We start from the raw sequence: 13,414 nt of genomic DNA on the forward strand, positions 1-13,414 counted from the left end.
CTCTGTGTGTGTGTGTGTGTGTGTGTGTGTGTGTGTGTGTGTGTGTGTGTGTGTAAAACCCACAAAGAAAAAGAGGCTATGAATTTGAAAGAGCAAGGCTACATGAATGGGATTGGAGAGGGGAAAGGGAAAGGGGGAAATGATGTGATTTTATTTCACTTTTAAAAGAATCATCATTAAAAAAAATAGGTGGAAATTGATACCTCCTTTGGTCTCCAAGCATCTCACACACACTCATAGACATGCACATTAATAGACAAGTAGAAGTAAATCCTAATCACAAAATAATACTAAGATTAGAAATTAATGTTAAATTAAAATGTGTCTGTTTGCTTGCTTATTGTGTTTTTTGTTTTGTTTGAGCCAAAGTCTTATGTGGCCCAGGGAAGCTTTCAGTTCTTGATTCTCCTGCCTCTACTTCCCATGTGTTGGGAGTATAGATATACACTAGCATACCAGCTTCTAAAGTTTGTTTATTTATTTGATATTTTTTAATGAGTATGAGTGTTTGCCTGCTTGTATATCTGTATACCATACACATGTCTGGTGCCCAAGGAGACCAGAAAGGGCATCAGATTTCCTGGAACTGGAGTTACAGATTATTATGATCTGTTGTGTGGGTGCTGGGAACTGAACCAGATCCTATCTCAACTGCTGAGCCATCTCTTCAGCCTCCAAAAATTTATTTTTAATTGAGTCGTAATTCATCATATTGCCTGGAAATATAGCTCAGTATTAAAGCACTTTCTTAGCATGCTCCAGACCTAGATTTGATCTCTAACACCACTGATGTTATACACTTATGAAGAACAATGTATTAATTTAAAATACACATATATAAGGTTTGATACTATGGTATTTTAAATGAGAATATGCCCTATAGACTCCTATGTTTGAATACTTGGTGCCCAGTTGGTGGAACTGTTTAGGAAGGATTAGATTATATGGTCTTGTTGTAGGAGATGTTTCAATAGGGGGGGCTTTGAGTCTTTCAAAAGCCCATGTCATTCCTAGTGAGCTCTCTCTGCCTCTTCTTTTTTAAAAAGATTTTATTTTTTATTTTAAATTATGTGTATATGTGTGTGTGTGTGGGTATGTGCATGTGATTGCAGTGTTCTGGAGGCCAGATGAGGACAACCATGGGATTGGTGTTACAGGCAGGTGTGAGCTGCCTGAGATGGGTGCCAGGAACTGAACTGTGGTTCTCTGGAAGAGCAGTAAGCCCCCCTAACCACTGAGCCATCTCTCCAGCCCTTTCCCTACCTCTTACTTGTGGATAAGGATATAAGTTCTCAGCTGCTGACATGCTTCCCACCATGAGTCATGGACTCTAACCCTCTGGAATTGGAAGCCCCAGTAAACTCTTCAATAAGTTGGTGTGTCTCGTCACAGCAATAGAAAGTAACTAAGTAACTAACTAAAGTAGTAACTAAAGTAACTAAGACAAATACCAACTAAGAATAGTTTTATTTCCATCTCTTGGTATTGATTTTTTTTTTTTGGTTTTTCGAGACAGGGTTTCTCTGTGTAGCTTTGCGACCAGGCTGGCCTCGAACTCACAGAGATCTGCCTGCCTCTGTCTCCCGAGTGCTGGGATTGAAGGAGTGCCCACCACTGCGCAGCTCAAATCAGTTCTTCTGTACACTGTTAATGTATGTTTGGGGACAGTACCTTTTTCTTTCTATATATTCTTTTGTGTAATACTGATGCTAGGGATCAAACCTAAGGCCTTCCATGTGCTAACTAAGCACTCTACCACTAAGCCTTATCCCCATCTCCTAAAAATTACTTCTTTATATGTTTTTGTAATGTTTTAAATAGGGTCCTTCTGTGTTGCCAAGACTATTCTCTAACTCTTGGCCTCAAATGAATTTCATGTGTCAGACTCTGGAGTAGCTGGGAACACAGGTGTACATCACTAAGCCCAGCTTGTTAACAATAAATTCCTAGGACTGGAGAGATGGCTCAGCAGTTAAGAGCACTGACTGCTCTTCCAGAGGATCTGGGTTCAATTTCCAGCAACCACATGGCAACTGACAGCTCACAATTGTTTGTAACTGCAGTTCCAAGGGACCTGGTGCCCTCTTCTGCTCCAAAGGCATGTATGTGGTGTACATACATATATGCAGACACTCACATGCATACAATTTAAAAAGTAAAATCTTTAAAAATAAAAGCAATTCCTTAACCAGAGCTGGTAGGATACCATAATCCCAACAGTGTAGAGGCTCCAGGAAGATCATAAGTTCAAGGCCAGCCTGGATTGATAGAGGGATCCTGTCTCCGTGAGTAAAGATAATGACTACTTCTCAATACCTGCTCTCAAGCTTTGGGTTTTTGTTTGGTTTTTTGTTTTGAGTCAGAGTCTCAGGCTGGCCTTGAATTTCTGAGTTTCTCACCTCCAACTCCCAGGTGATGGAATTACAGGTATGTGCTCCTGTGCCTTGCTTGCTTTCGGGCTTTTTTTTTTTTTTTTTCTTCCATATTTTCCTATAAGCACAAACATATACTTTAAATCCTTTTTTTTTTTTTAGATTTATTTTTTTATTTATTATGTATACAGTGAGTGTTCTGTCTGCAGGCCAGAAGAGGACACCAGATCTCATTGTAGATGGTTGTGAGCCACCATGTGGTTGCTGGGAATTGAACTCAGGACCTCTGGAAGAACAGCCAGTGCTCTTAATCTCTGAGCCATCTCTCCAGCCCCTTAAATCCTTTTTTGACTTAACATTAATTACTTTGTGCATTTTCCTGTTTCATGAATGATCTAATTAGAATCACACATGAAAGCTCTTCTCAGTCAGTCATTCTACAGTTTGTAAGAACCACAGCAAAAATGCTAGTTGTTAAATCTTAAAACCTGAGCGATGTGTGTTGATATTACTGATGAGAAATATCCAATCATTTTTGTCCTTGTGCAGCCGAGAGAGAAAAGAGGAAGGATGAGTTACTTGATATTGCCAAGTCAAAGCAAGATCGCACAAATTCAGAGCTACACAATCTAAGACAGGTATGTTCCAGCTGTCCACTGGGACCATAGGCAGGGAATGTTGGGGAATTAGGAAGATGTCTGCCTGTTGATTTTGTGTGTATGTGTGTGTGGGGGGGTGGTGTTTGTTTGTTTGGGGGGCTTTTTTTTTTTTTTTTAATGAGACAGGGCCATCCTGGAACTTGCTCTGTAAACCAGGCTGGCCTCGAACTTAGAGACTGACTTGTCTCTGCCTCGAAGTGCTGGGATTAAAGGCGTACGCCGCCATCACCCAGCACCTGTTGATTTTGTTAATGGTGCCTCCTGGATGTTCACTATATCAGGCGTACGACATAGTTAGTGTAGCAGGTAGTGTCTTGGCTGTGGGAGTCAGAGTTTAGGAGACGTGACGTATGGAAATATCCTTCTGCTACCATAGGAGACAGCAAAGCAAACCATCTGGTCTGTTTTAGGATTTCAAAGTGCCAAACTGTTGATTCAGTTTGGATTTGTTCTTACTGTTTTGATTTGTTGACATCTCTGGCAGATTTACGTAAAACAACAGAGTGACCTGCAGTTTCTTAATTTCAATGTAGAAAATTCTCAGGAATTAATACAGATATATGACTCAAAGATGGAGGAATCAAAGGCCCTGGGATGCAGGTAATCTTAGCTGATGGTATTGATGTTGATTTTCACTTCCTCTGTGCTTGCTGTAAGCCAGTACCTGCTGCTTTTTCTTGTATACTAGGAAATAAATCTGTGTACACTAATAATTCATTATAATAATCCTAGTGCTGTGGAGGACCTGATGTGAGAATTTATGTGTAATCGGTAGGTGTCAACTAGTCATCTAACAAAAATAAAATCATAGGCCAGGTCTGTGTGTCTGTGAGTAAAAGGCTCTGAGCCTGAGTAGACACTGCAGATGACCAGGCCTTCAGTAGTGCAGCCCGGCCATTGCTTAGGCGATGGACTTACTGTAGAATAAGATCTGTGGGACTTGCTACCGGCCTCAAAGAATAATGCAAAGAATAGCATCAGTGGCTGCAGCAGGGGCTCAGCTTTTCCTGTTTGCCAGTTAGTAGGAGGCATCCTTCCCTCGATTGTGACAAGAATTGTGGGGATGAGGGGGCTGGGGAGATGGCTCAGTGGTTAAGAGCACTGGCTGCTCTTCCAGAGGACCTGAGTTCAATTCACAGCAACCACATGATGGCTCACAACCATCTGTAGTGAGATCTGGCGCCCTCTTCTGGCCTGCAGACATACATGCAGGCCAGAATACTGTATACATAATAAATAAGTCTTAAAAAAAAAAAAAAAAGCATTGTGGGGATGAGTGTAAATCCAGAACACTTTGGAGTGGCTTGATAGTGCAGATGAACTACTACGGCGAAGTCCATTTCCTTCCTTCTTCTTTTCTCTCTCTTTTGTTTTTGAGAGATAGTCTCACTAAGTCGTCGCCCTGGCTGGTCTTACACTGATGGCAGTCTTCCTCTTTACTGGGATTACAGACCTGTGCTGGCATGCCTAACTAAAGCCACTGTGCTTTTCAAGAAGAGGGATCCCATCTAGAGGGGCCACGAAGTCTGAACTGGATTGTCAGTGACCGGTGACTCCAGCTCCTTGGGAGAACTGGAATCGGTAGCTGCAGGGCCAGGGCGTGAGAGCTGTAACCGCAGCTGGCAGCAGCAGGCTTCACTGTGCTGCGCTGTACTTCTCCTCAGACCTTCTGCAGGAACTGCCACTCTGTTGCTCTGTGTCCCATCTATGGCTGCCACCAGCAGGCCAGGCAGGCCCACACAGTGTCTCTTTCACGCAGAAGCCTTTGACATATGTCTTCACTCTTTGAACTTCATTGCCACTGGGAGGCACTAGATGAGTTGAAGTTGCTTCTTAGAAGTAGTTCATGCCATGGCTGGCAGGATGGCTCCAGAGGTCATGGCACTTACCACCAAGCCTGAGGACCTGAGTTCAATCCCCAGCCCCCATGTGGTACAAGGAGAGAAGCAACTGCCATAAGTTGTCCTCTGACCTCCATTTCTCTCTCTCTCTCTCTCTCTCTCTCTCTCTCTCTCTCTCTCTCTCTCTCTGTCACACACACACACACACACACACACAACACACACACACACAACACACACAAACACACACAACCAACCAGCCAACCAATAAATGTATAAAGTAAAAAAAAAAAAAGGAAGGAAGTGGCTCAGGCCATCCTGGAAAGAAAGAGCTGTGCTTTCTCAGGGATCAGAATTGGTGAATACAAGCCCAGCATGGTGTGCACGCCTGTATTCCTAGTACTCAGGAAGATCACGGTTTCTAGGCCAGCCTGGGCTACAAGTGAGAACCTGTCTCAAATCAAACATAAAATCCCTGATAGGAAAAACCTTAGAGGGAAGCATGGCAAAGGTCTTGTTACATTTCTCTAGTGGTTTTGATTTTGTTGCTATTGTTCTGATGGTAAACACAGTGAGTGAGGGATGGGAAGGGGAGGGGATGTAGGCTTGATGTTCAGAAAGGCATCACCTCCTATGTTCACCTGTAGGAGGTGGGGCTGAAACTGGGCTCTGAAAGTCAGACCAATGGGTTTTATTGGGATTTAGGACCACTAATGAGGCTTGGGGGAGGTAATACTAGTAGATGATAGTATCAAATTTATCTTATAACTCCTATTTTTTTGTAATGCCACTGTAGCAGAGACATGTGTTTATCAGACCTTGACAATAACTACCCAAAAATCGATATTAAGAGAGAGAGAAATCAGAAGTCATTGGTTAAGGATCAAAAGTTTGAGGTCACGTTGGCTCAGCACAATAGGTCAGACAAGAGCTCTTGTGCCGTGTGCAGAGAGAAGAAGCTGCAGGTTAACACTGCGTTTGGGGAAAAAAGTGTAATTGCTCTCTCGTCTCTGTTTACCAAAGACTTACTGGAGAAACAAAAGTCTTGGTCTCTGGGTGGAAAAATCCAGACTGAACCGGAAAACAAAGTTACACTGTGCAAGATTCATGCAAAATCTCCAAAAAGCGATGGACTAGAGCTTCAGATAGAAGAGAAGCAGCTCTCGGAAACATCCATCTCGCTGCCCGAAGAGAAACAGTGGCATGACATCAACGTTTACCTGGGCCTTTCTAACTGCTCTGTTGCGAAACAGCCGGAAAAGCTTGATGGGGACTGCCATGACCCTGCAGATATGTCTGAAGTCTCATGCTGCACCCAGAATGAAGTCTGTATGGGGGACAGTGACCTGTGTGATTCCAAGTGCTGCCACCCGAGTAACATCATCGTCGAAGCTCCAGGACACATGAGTGACGTAGAGTGGATGAACATTTTCAAGCCTTCCAAAATGCAAAGGATTGTTCGCCACAAAACTCTGTGCACTTGTTCAGGAGGTGTCAGTGGAATGAAATATAATTCCTCAGCAAGGTTAGTGATGTTCACCTCTGTAAAGACAGGTGCATAAGCGACCACAGGCTCAGACAGGGCTGCAGTAGACATGTATGCCTATGGCCAGCGAGAAGGCACCGTTTGCACACTGCAGTCGCACTTAAGACAACCCTTGTGCTCTTTTCCTCTTGGCATAGACACTTGAGTCTTCGTGCAGGAAGACTTTATAGACTCCAATAAAGAGAGTTTGCACTGAGGGCGGCTTCTGAGGCAGAGGTTTTACTTAAAAATAAAACCAGTTATGAATTGGGCAAAGCTGTTTTGTTAGAAAACAAACAAGTAGGTCACTGTGCGGAGAGGAATGCTGTTCTGGAGCATTCCTCACCCTAGGATCCTTTCCACTTGATAGGCTGACCCTTTGAGGCCCAGACTGACTGCAGTACAGACCCCAAGTCAGTTTCTGTTTGTTCTTATCTAGGATCACGCCACATGGCACATACCCATGATGCCTCACCTCTGTGTCCAGCTCATACCTGTTTTCAGTTCCCAGGCGCCTCTGTGTCTAGCTCCTATCTGTTTTAAACTTTTCATTTCCTATGCTTTCTTATTTTTTAAATAAGTGAAAGACAGAACATTGGTGTTTAACAAGCTGATAAAAGCAACTGGCTTCTTTTTTCATAAGACAATTAGTATATGCTAAATTATTCAAGCTTGTCTTATTGTTAGAGTTGCTGAATCTTGTGGCTGAGTGGCACTGTAATAATGCCTGCTATTTTTAAGTAAAGCATAGCTCTTCAGAGCACAGAAAGGATGAAGTTTCTATATTGAGAGCCTTTTCTAATCATTGCATTGACTTTCACAGGACTTTAGGATTAAAATTTCTAGTACTTACATTATGTAGGGTATTCTTTGAGCCTTTTAAAGAAGCTTGAGTCATTAAAAACCATACAGATATTCTGCCAAGTGCAAAATTAAAAATCATTTGCTATACTAAATGTCATTAAGTCATTTGGTTTTTAAAGATCTTTGGAATGCTGCAAGTATCAGGAAGGCATAGCTGTCTGTTTATCCCTAGTAAGCAAGATCTTGTGTGTGTGTGTGTGTGTGTGTGTGTGTGTGTGTGTGTGTGTGTGTGTGTCTCTTGCTGGGAATTGAAATGGGGGATTTGTTCATGCTGGGCAGGGGCTCTGCCACTAAGCTACAGCCTTGAGAACCATCCCCCAGAAAACATTCTCTATTAGTAGGGGAAAGTCTGCATTGGGTAGTTTTGAGAGCTGTGTGTGTGTGTGTGTGTGTGTGTGTTAAATTGAGTGTACAAATAAATTCAAATTTACATTTGGGGTTTTCCTTCAAGGCCCCTTTGACCTCACTAACTTCAGTAATTTAATGTCAGCTTGTTCTGCCAGCTGAGCCACCTGCTCGGGACCAGTGCGTGATTAAGTAGGAGATAGTGGTGTTTTCCTGTTTCCCTCAGATTACAAGAACCTGTGTATCCACTTGATTATCTAGGTAAATGTTCACATTTGTGCCTCTTTCCACTAAACAAGTGAGGTCTCTTGGTGAGGGGAAGCACAGGCACTTGCTCTTCTGTGTTTCCTGAGCTCTGGTACCTGCAGGGACACCTGCCCAGTGCCGCTCCACTTTCACAAGTGTGTTGTGGGCATGTGTCATTTCACAAGCCAGAAGCCTAACTTTTCACGGTTTATTCTTACACTGTTAGTAGTGCTTACCCCTGCCGTCTGTGGGATCTTATCCCGAGCACCTTCTTGGTTTTTTTCACTAAAACTGTTTCTTTTGTTTCAGAGTTTGAACCCAGGGCTGAGAATGTTAAGCCAGTGAGCTTGCACCCCTAGCCTCCATACTTAAAAAAAAACAAAAAAAAAAAACTACATTTATTTATTAGTGTGTGGAGTTCAGAAGACAACTTAGGGAGTTGGCCCTCTCCCACCATATGGGTTCTAGAGATCGAATCCAGCTCCCCAGACTTGGTGGCAAACAGCTTTACCCATTGAGCTGTCTTGGTCCTTCTGTGCTTCTAAAGCTTCATTTATTGGTTTTTTTGAAACGGGGTTTCATTGTCTAGCTCTGGCTGCCTTTGAACTCACAGAGCTCTGTTTGCCTCTGCCTCCTGAGTTCTAGGATCAAAGGCGTGCTCTGCCATGCTGGACTTGGTTGGTTTTTTTTGTTTTTTTTTTCTGTTCTGTTTTTTTTTTAAAGGCTTTTTGAGACAAGGTTTCTCTGTGTAGCCCTGGCTCTCCTGGAACTTGCTCTGTAGACCAGGCTGGCCTCAAACTCACAGAGATCTGCCTGCCTCTGTCTCCTGAGTGCTGGGATTAAGGATGTGTACCACCACTGCTGGACTAAAGGTTTAAAAATACATTTTTTAAATAATTTTACCTTATGTATATGGGTGTTGTCCAAAGAGGACATTGGATTCCTTGGTACTAGAGTTAAAGCTAATTGTGAGCTGCTATGTGGGTTCTGAGAACTGAGCCCAGGTACTCTTCAGAAGCAGTAAGCAGCAGTGTGTGTGTGTGTGTGTGTGTGTGTGTGTGTGTGTGTGTGTGTGTGTGTGTGCGTGCGCAGTTGTTTGTAGAGGCCAGAAAAAGGTGTCAGATCTCTGGAAGCTCGAGTTGCAGATGGTTGTGAATGACCATGTGGGTGCTAGGAATGAACTTGGGTCCTCCGTAAGAACAGCACATGCTGTTAACTGGTGAGCCATTTCTCTACCCTACCTCTGTACTTTTTGAAAGAGGAAAATTCCTTGTTTTTGTAGTTACCCTGAACTACAGATTTTAATTTTTACTTGCAAAAGTATGTGTTAATGTATAATATGCTACTCAGATGAAATTATTCCATTCAACTTTGACTTCTTTCAGAAAACATGTTTAAGCTAGAGGTGGTAATGTATGCTTGTTAGCCAAGTTTGAGGCCAGCCTGGGTTACATAGCAAGACCCTGTCACAACCTTTTTTTTTTTCCCCCTGTGTAGTTTTGGTGCCTGTCATGGATCTCTGTAAACCAGGCTGTCCTCGAACTCACAGATTCTGCCTGGCTCTGCCTCCCGAGTGCTGGGATTAAATGCGTGCGCCGCCGCCGCCGCCCAGCTACATTCTTCTTTCGTTTTCCCTCTCTCTTTTTACTTTTTCTTCAGACAGCATTTCACTCTGTCCCCTAGGCTAGCATGGAACTTACTGTGTAGCTCAGACTGGCCTAGATGTGTGGTGGGTTAATCTTCCCGCTTTGGCTTCCTTACCAAGTGCTGGGATTATAAATCTGAGCAACACGCCGGCCCTTTTTGGTCCTCTTAGCGTACTTTGAAGCATATGAGTGACAGGTGTGTGACACTGTTTCTTTTTGGTCTCGTTTGCAGTGAGCTCATAACCATCCAGCCCCCACAGTGTTTGGGGTCCTCCAAGTCTGCTGAAAGAGAAGATGAGTCAGGGGCCTCTCCAGACAAAAGAACCTCATCCAAGAGCATGTTCATCAGCAAAGATGCAGCACTGTCCAATGAAAAGGTTTATGTTTTACGTGAAAGCTCCCAATTTAGCCAGCAAAGTTTCTCCTTGGCATACTTTTATTCTTCTGTAGCATTGTTGCTTAATTTTGTCCATTTCTAGGTTTTCCCGTCACGGGCTTGTGTGACTGAACCTTCTTACACACTGGAGAGATGGTTCAGCAGTTAGTGCTTGTTGCTGTTGGGCAAGACCCAGGTTTGGTGGCTCACAACCATCTATAAATCCATTTTCAGGAGTCCTCTTCTGAACATCACTCACACATGTGCTCGTGCATATAGGCAAAACACTCATACACATAAAATAAAATGCATCTGAATGTATTTTGGGGGTTTTCTCTAGGGGGCGGTTAATTTTTGGTTTTTTGAGACAGGGTCTCTCTACATAGACCTAGCCATTATGGAACTAGTATCCTGGAACACTCTGTAGACCATGCTGACCTCAAACTCAGAGAGATCCTCCTCATTTACCTCCTGAGTGCTGGGACTAAAGGCATGTGCCACAATATCTGGCACTAAATTTATTTTAAGTCATAGGCCTCTAAGGTTACTTGAAAATTTTTATTCTTTCACAATTTATACACACACACACACACACACACACACACACACACACACACACACACTGTTAGATCTTGTACTTTTCCCCATTGTCTTCTCGTCCCTTTTTAGGTTCTTTTCTTTTCTTTCGTGTGTGATTTTTTTTTTTTTTTTTTTTTTTTTTTTTTTTTAATCAGTGTTTCACTGAATAGCACTGGCTGTCTTGGAACTTATTCTGTAGACCAGGCTAATAGGTGTTTTCCACAAACACAGTAAGCCAGTTGTAGTGGAGTTGAAGAAGTATAACAACAGGTGTATTGAGCCAAGCAATGCAGGACAGGTTCACTGGACTCCAAGAACAGGCCAGAGAAGTCTGGAACCCGAACTAAGGCAGGAGATTTTATAGACTGTGGGCGAGGAGTGATGATCCACAAGCTGGGTTTGTGCCCAAGCATGGTCAAAAGCTGGGCATTGGGGGTGTGGGGTGGGGATGACTTGGGCGGCTGGAGGCATCAGGGGAGGAAGTGGCTATAGTCTCCAGGAGTGCAGAACTGGGCTTCTTGGCAGCCTTTCCTTTGTTCAGAGACTCTGAGCAGGCAGGGTTTGGAGAGACAGGAGTGGGGCTTTCCAGACCGTGCAGGTGAGCCGGAGGCTGGCCTTGAACTCAGAGATCCACCTGCCTTTGCCTGCCCCCCCTCACCCGCCCAGTGCAGGGATTAAAGGTGTATGCCACCACCATCCAGCTTACTTTTCTTTTCTTAAATTTTCATTTATTAATATTGTCTCTGTGTGTGTGATGTGCATGTGTGAGTGCAGGTGTGTGCTCATTCATGGGAAAGTCTGAGGCTAGCTTTCTAGTGTTGGTTCTGTCTCTCTACTGTGGGTTCCAGAGATTGAACTCATCCATTCTGCCACTCCTCAAGGTTCTTTTTAAAAAATATTTTTTCCTTTCAGAAACTGCTGTATTGATTTTTTTTTATTCAACCTGAAACCAACAGCAATACAAAAAGAATTGGCAGCAAATTCCACTCAGCTGCCTGTCCTTAGCCACCCATTCCTCCACACACCCTGTGACAGCAGTCTCCATAGAGTCAAAGGTGACATACTGGCGACCTTAAAGACGTGGCTGCAGAAATGACAGTGTGCAGTGTGGCATTTTACTACAGAAGGAACCCCTTACCTTTGTGAGTCCCCGGAAAGCTGGGTCTGGATGAAATCTCCATTCTGCCCATCATCATGGGCAGAGCAGGTCTGGTGATGAAAGCAGAGGATGTAGCTTTCCTTCCACTCTCCTGCCCGTGCGCACGTGTTGTTGTTGTGTGTGTGTGTGTGTGTGTGTGTGTGTGTGTGTGTGTGTGTGTGTGTGTGTGTGGTTTCTTCGTCAGCATCTTACTGATGGTAAGGATTCAGGAACTACAGCAGGGATGGGCACTTTCTCTAAGTAAAGGATGTTTTATAAATTCTTCCCCTCCTTTTTTGTTTGTTTGTTTTTATATGTTTTTATGGGCTTTTTTTTTTTTTTGCTTGCTTGCTTTTATTTTGAGACAAGGTCTCATGTAACCCAGGCTGGCCTGGACCCAGCTGTGTAGCTAAGGACAACCTTAAACTTACTTGTGCCCAAGTGCTGGTGTTAGAGGTGTGCACAACATCCTCTTCCTTCTCTATTTCTTTCTTCTTTAACAGGGTCCCCTCTTCGGTGCTTGAATTATAGGTATCAGCCGCCACACCAACATTTTCCTCCTTTCTCAAAACAAAAGTATAAACAAACAAAAACTAGCTAGGCTTTGATTACACACATTTAATCCCAGCACTAGGAAGACAGAAGCAGGCAGATCCCTGAGTTTGAGGTCGGCCTGGTCTACACAGTGAGTTCCAGGGCAGCTAGAACTACACAGAGACCCTGTCTCAAAAAAGAGGGGGATGTTACTGTCTGATTTTAAATAATAAGTGAGCGCAATAAGCTTAGATACAACAAATAGTTTTTCAGATCTTTTATTTCCTTTTTTTTTTTTTTCTCTCTGTGTAGCTTTGCGCCTTTTCTGAGACTCACTTGGTAGACCAGGCTGGCCTCGAACTCACAGAGATCCACCTGCCTCTGCCTCCCGAGTGCTGGGATTAAAGATGACACTGCCAGGCCTCCTTTTTTTTTTTTTTTTTTTTAATGCACAAATCCCATAGGAAGGAAGGCAGACAAGACAGAGGTTGTGTACACTCCTGTGACCTGACACTGCAGTCAGAAGCAGAATGATTGTGAGTGTGAGCTGACCTGAGCTACATAGTGAGTTCTAGGCCAGCCTGGGCTACAGAGTGAAATACCAGTCTCAAGAAACCAAAAAAGAGCTGGTGAGATGGCCACCTCCTTCTACATTATTTATTTGGCTGTAGGGTGCTTGGGTTTGGGTAAAGGCAATCGCAGCCAAGCCTGGTGATTGAATCAGACACCCAAATCCACTGGGTAGAAGTAGAAAACTGACTTTGCAAAGTTTTCCTCCAACTTCATGTCGTGGAACATATCTTCCACACACAAAACAAATCAGTGTTTCGTTTTTAAATTAAAGGCCATTTAGATGGCCCAGAGAGAGAGAGTAGGTACTTGCTACCAAGCCTGACAACTGAGTTTGGTTCCTAGAACTTATACTGGAAAGAGAACTAACTCTTTTAACTTGTCCTCTGATCTTCACCCTCAAAAACACCAATAAAAATACAATAGCAGGATTAAATTAAAGCACATATCACATACCTTTAGTGCTAAGGTTCTGTTTTGCCTGTTCGACCTGCTAATTATGACTTGATTTTTTAAGACTTATTTATTTTATTTAATGTGTATGAGTGCTCTATCAGCATGTATGACTTTATGCCAGAAGAGGGCATCAGATCCCAATTTAGATGGTTGTGAGCCACCATGTGGTTGCTGGGAATTGAACTCAGGACCTCTGGAAGAACAGTTAGTGCTCTAAAGTGCTGAGCAATCTCTCCACACACACACACCCTTTTTTTTTAAAG

The 13,414-nt window shown here is 43.3% G+C and overlaps 1 protein-coding gene across 7 annotated transcripts in view; it reads left to right on the plus strand.

Annotated features, from left to right (window-relative positions):
* The window catches only part of Ccdc62 (coiled-coil domain containing 62), a 44,435-nt gene that overhangs the window by 20,774 nt on the left and 10,247 nt on the right, over positions 1 to 13,414 (plus strand). For 4 of the 7 annotated variants that reach the window (XM_028885828.2, XM_028885827.2, XM_037198733.1 and 1 more), the window contains exons 7-10: positions 2,922 to 3,010; positions 3,516 to 3,631; positions 5,669 to 6,397; positions 9,731 to 9,875. In XM_028885828.2, the coding sequence (XP_028741661.1) occupies positions 2,922 to 3,010; positions 3,516 to 3,631; positions 5,669 to 6,397; positions 9,731 to 9,875 (1,079 nt within the window). The remainder of the gene's footprint in view (positions 1 to 2,921; positions 3,011 to 3,515; positions 3,632 to 5,668; positions 6,398 to 9,730; positions 9,876 to 13,414) is intronic. The other 3 variants (XM_028885832.2, XM_028885830.2, XM_028885829.2) reach the window with 2 other exon arrangements.

The sequence above is a fragment of the Peromyscus leucopus genome, chromosome 23 (assembly GCF_004664715.2).
Source record: "Peromyscus leucopus breed LL Stock chromosome 23, UCI_PerLeu_2.1, whole genome shotgun sequence".
NCBI lineage: Eukaryota > Metazoa > Chordata > Mammalia > Rodentia > Cricetidae > Peromyscus > Peromyscus leucopus.